This window comes from Enoplosus armatus, chromosome 12 (genome assembly GCF_043641665.1).
Source record: "Enoplosus armatus isolate fEnoArm2 chromosome 12, fEnoArm2.hap1, whole genome shotgun sequence".
Lineage (NCBI taxonomy): Eukaryota > Metazoa > Chordata > Actinopteri > Centrarchiformes > Enoplosidae > Enoplosus > Enoplosus armatus.
In genome coordinates, this window is record NC_092191.1 from 13496548 (window position 1) to 13501788 (window position 5241).

General features: G+C 42.0%; 1 protein-coding gene across 1 annotated transcript; it reads left to right on the top strand.

The window, feature by feature from the left end:
• The first annotated feature begins 1364 nt into the window (after positions 1 to 1364).
• npy4r (neuropeptide Y receptor Y4) lies at positions 1365 to 2717 on the top strand. The gene has a single exon (XM_070916249.1). It carries the CDS (start codon positions 1365 to 1367, stop codon positions 2715 to 2717), a length of 1353 nt encoding a protein of 450 aa, XP_070772350.1.
• Positions 2718 to 5241: the final 2524 nt, after the last annotated feature.

Below are 5241 nucleotides of genomic sequence, written 5' to 3' on the forward strand. Positions count from 1 at the left end.
GAACAAAGGATGATCAATGCTGTGCCACCCTGCCTGCAGCTCGCTCAACACACTGACAGAGTAGGTTAGTAATGATGCAGTGTGAAGTGACTGATAGCTAAGTGTGTGTGCCGTTAATGGAAAATGACAGGCTCATTTTCTTTGCGATGCTGGTTTTCACAGCACATGGCAGAGGTTTCAGGGGAGAGAGCGACAATCCATTTTTAGGATTCTGACAATGTCATGCCCTTTCACTTTGACGTACTACATCATTTATTGTGTACTTGAAAAATAGAAGTCTCTCCTCAAATGTATGCATAGTAATTTTATTGTCATTAATCTATTCTGTTCAGTCTTGAAACCTGACTGGAGGATTCATTTGTGGGAGGAGAACTGACAAGTTTCAAGGATCTTAAGATGGGTAAAGAAGAACAGAAAAAGATGAAGAACTGAAACCACTCTGTGCAACTGCAGTATTGCTTAGTACAAAATGCTGAAACTATAGCAAAACAAAAAACCTCGTGTACATTATAAGTTGTGGTACCTTATATTCATTCCCTCAATCAGTATAAACTGAGTTTCTCATAATCTACAGTGACGTTCTTATGATAACAAGTGTATTTTGTGGACAATAAACATGCAAAATTACACCAACTAAAAGTAAACAAGACTTTACAGCCATGTTAGTGGCTCTTTGAGGCTGCACTTGGGTCAGCTAACATCAGCATGGCAACATGCTGACAATGAAAATGCAGATGTTTAACATTTATCATGTTCACCATCTTATTTTTGCGTGTTAGCATGATAATGTTTGCTAATTCGCACAAGTAGTACAGTTGAGGCACTAAAGGCCACAAATGTCAACCTCATGGTGGCGCTGGAGGAGAAGTCAGGGGATCTCCAAAGTCGGTATGATTCATCCTCTGGGCACCTTGAATGCTGCAAAATTTCATGGCAATCAAGTAAACAGATATTTCTGTCTGAACCAAAGTGGTGGACCGACTGACCGACAGACAAACTGAAGTGGCCATCCATAGAGCCATGCCACTAGCATGTCTAAAAATAGAGCATAAGGATGTTTTAATGACAATGCTTTCTTGAACCTAATCTGACTGTGACTTAAATAGAAGTCCTCACACGTAGCACCTCTCCTAGGCTTTATTCCTCCTCAGCCACAGGATCCACTGCCTGCCTCTCTCAGAACAACAGTATCACTTCTACATGAACAGATCCTTTGACTTATAAGAGCGATCGCTTTGCAAGTAATTAATGTTTTCCCCTGTCTCCCTCTGTGCTTTCTCTCTCTCTGTCTCAGATGTGTGTTTTCAAAGGGCTGGGATGGACAGTTTGATCCTGGAGGCTGGTGACACTGCAGTCGTGGTGAGATGTCCTTGAGTGGCAACACGAGCCAATCTTCTCCGTCAACGACAGCTCTGCCTCTGCCCTTCAACGGCTCCATCTCTCCACATTCCCTACTGTGGGAGGAGGGAAGAACCAGTCATGAGTCTGTGCAGCAGTGGTTGGAGAATGAGACCCAGCTCCTCTCAGACCTCGCTGTTCTCGGGCATGATGAGCAGTGTCCTACGTCAGCGGCCCTCACAGCCTGCCTAGTTGTGTGGTACAGCATTACAATGGTGCTGGGGCTAGTGGGGAACATCGGCCTCATCTGCATCATCGCCCGTCGCAGAGAAAAAGTCAATGTCACCAGCATTTTTATCTGCAACCTGTCATTCTCTGACATTCTGGTGTGTGTCTTCTGCCTCCCCTTCACTGTCATATATACGCTAATGGACCATTGGGTGTTTGGGTCGCTGTTATGCCGGCTGGTGCCGTTCATCCAGTGTGTGTGTGTGACCGTGTCTGTGCTGTCTCTGGTGTTCATCGCTCTGGAAAGACATCAGCTCATCATTAACCCCTCTGGGTGGAAACCAAGCATTCCTCAGGCCTACATTGTGCTTGTTCTCATTTGGATTCTGGCCTGCTTCACCTCCTCGCCTTTCTTGGTCTTTCAGCTCCTCACAAATGAGCCCTATACCAATGTAATCCTGCCCCAAACTTCACTCCATCACCAAACCTCTCCTCAGGCTTATCTCAATGCATCTCCACCTCAACCTGTTTCCAACACATACAAAAACTCATCTGGGCTTCCAAATTCATACCACACCCTCTTTTCTTATGTCCCCACCTCTCCACTCATGGAGGCCTGTCTGGAGCACTGGCCATCCCAGCAACACAGGCTCGCTTACACCACATGGCTCCTGCTGTTTCAGTACTGTGGTCCACTATTGTTGGTCCTGCTCTGTTATGTTAGAGTTTTTGTCCGCCTTCGCCACCGCAAAGACATGCTGGACCGTGCCAGGACCCCAGAGAGCCAGCGTATGACCCACAGTCGCCGAATCAACATCATGCTGGTTGCCCTCATCACAGCCTTTGCTCTTTGTTGGCTACCGCTCACTATCTTCAACGTGGTGTCAGACTGGAACCAGGAGGCTCTGCCCATCTGCCACCACAACCTGCTGTTCTCCCTCTGCCACCTGCTGGCCATGTCCTCCACCTGCATCAACCCCATCATCTACGGCTTCCTCAACTCCAACTTTCGGCAGGAGGTCAGAGAGGTGCTCCTGCACTGCCGCTGCAGCCCACTAGAAGAAGAGTGTGAGCGTTTCCCCATGTCCACTGTGCACATGGAAGTGTCCCGCACCTCTGTGCCTCTCAACTGCAGGAGCAACTCTGTTTGACTTTGATGTTACAACCTAAAGGATACTGCTGTAGTAGGATGTAGTCACATAAACTGTACAGTTGTAGGACTAACTTCTGCTGTTTGTTATACCTTTAATGACAGTGCAACAGTTTTGACTACGGTTTAAAGTGCAACATTTTTGTCAGTGGTTTGAAGTGAAGTGTGCAGTACAGTGTTGGTTTATCTTATTCTGAAGTAGTTCTGAATTATATAAGGAGTGTATTGATGTGAAAAAAACAGTTTCAAAAGAATGTTTTCAACTAATCTGTTGCTGTGTCCCATTTAGATGCATCATACTAATTGTATACCTTAGGTATTATATACTATTTGTTACAGTATACTGCTTTTTTTGCAGTAAGTGTACAAGAAATCTACATTATTTTACCATTTTATACCAACAGGAAAAGATCCAATTTGTGCCCTGTTGGATGTCAAATAAACTGTGACTGCCAATTAAGTATTAAGTATGTTGGAACCACACATACGATGCAAGCTGCATATTGTGATGCTATAAACATACAGAGGGGTGACAAGTTAAGGGAAAAACTACAAATTACAAATGCAGATGCATTCATACAGGGCATGTGAGGGGACACTGAATAGACCTTTTTCACAGTAGACATTTTGACTTATCATAATAGGAAAAGCACAGGTGATGCTAATAACATTAATGGTGATAAAAGTAACGACTTTGTTCTGTTCATGACAGTGTAACAGTAAGCCAACATACAATACTAGGACCCTGAAACTGAAGCAGCTAAATAGAATCCAGCCATCATTAATTTGATCATCTACACCTGGGATTTTCCTGCTGTGACTGTTCATCCACCCAGTAAAGTTTCAGAGACTTGCAGAAAGGAGCACTGATGCTGTTCTCGAGGCTGGTCTCGAGGTGGACCAACAAACTACTAAGAGACTTTCCTATATGTTGGTTTTTCATTTAATTCATTATGGAACTGTATGTTGTACTGAAAAGTAGCACAGATGCATTTTGTGATAAACTAGAAACACATGTTAAATTATTTAGTGCTGCTGTGGTGGATTTTTACATGACTTCTTTTGTATTTTGTTTTGTGTTTAATGTGACTTATAGAGATAAGAGTTTATAAAATCTTTAAATTTTGTTTAAAAGTTTAATAAATACAGAAATAACATCAAATGTGTTCACACTTTTAATTTAATGGTTAGTCTACCATTTTGGTACAGGGATGTGTGGTTATGGAGGTCTCATATATCTTATTGTATACATTGTCTATCTATTTAATCCAAATGCTTGCTTATGACTGCATGAATGTGTGAGACTGTAGGCCAATGTAGTCATGTATATGTGCCTGGTTTCAATTTCAAACAAATTGCTGTCTGTGGTGCAATAATGTGGTTGTCTGTCAAGAGTTGAAAAAGTTGCAATAATACCTCTAAGAGGTTAGTTCGTCCACTGAAAGGAAAGGTCGAGGTTTACATTTTGGGGCCCTTCTCCTTTTCCATCACTTCTGGGTTGCAAGTGACGTTTGTTACCTATCAGCCAATGATGGTCCCTTGACCCAGAATGCATTGCGTCACAAACTGCACGCGCGAACTATGTACACTGTAGTCAAGTATTGTTTGAAACTTCGCAATTTAAACCTCACTGACGCATAAAGTAAGTGCACGGCAATTGCTGCACATCTGCATTCATGCCTTTGTACTGTTAATAGTCAAAAACGTGTGTAATGCTAATGTCAACATATTACGGAAGTAACGTTATTAAGTCACGTTAGCTACACCAGCGTAATGCTAACAATAACCAAGTTAGTTAACGTTAGCTCGCAAATTTAGCAGCTAAATGTTGTGTAAAGTAACAGTGAAATAACAAACGTTATTAGCTAGGTAATAGACGTTTAGCGTTATTGATGTAAGGTGAAGTCACTGGTGTTTGAAACCAAAAGTGCCTTAAATATTTCATCGTTACACAGTAAGTAACGTTATATACAGAGTTTCATAGAGACTAAACTGCCCGTTTTCAGTACGTTAACGTTACAGTGGCATTTCCAGTGGAAAATGTAATGTTAGCTGCACAGCTTTGTATCAGAAGCCTGTGTCCTCGTTGGTTTTGATATGATATGTCATAGCTGCTTGTTTTTCTCCATCTCATATCCTCATGATATGATAACCTTAGAAAAATACTGTTTTTGCCAGATGGTCAGACAATGTCAGCAGTGTTAGGACATCACTTTGGGCTTATCACTTGTAAGACTAACTCATTATTGAGTTTTTAATCAAAAATCTAATTAGAAAAGAAGAAAATAATCCTGAGTTGCAGCCCTGATCTTGGCACTGTTTGACTCTCAGATTTCAGTTTTTTGTGTTCTTGCACATGATTGGGTTTGTCTGCATGATGAACCAGCACAGGAATTTATAACTTGCCTTATTAAAAAGGCGCCACAGCTAGTAAAATTCCTGTGGATTGTGAAATGCTGATCATCCATCGCAAAAAAAATTCATTGGTTTTGTGTAGGTGAATCTTGGTGCTAAAGAGGCCAGTA

Coding starts and splice junctions, on each gene's coding strand:
- npy4r (XM_070916249.1), top strand. CDS start 1,365: ATGTCCTTGAGTGGCAACACGAGCCAATCTTCTCCGTCAACGACAGCT.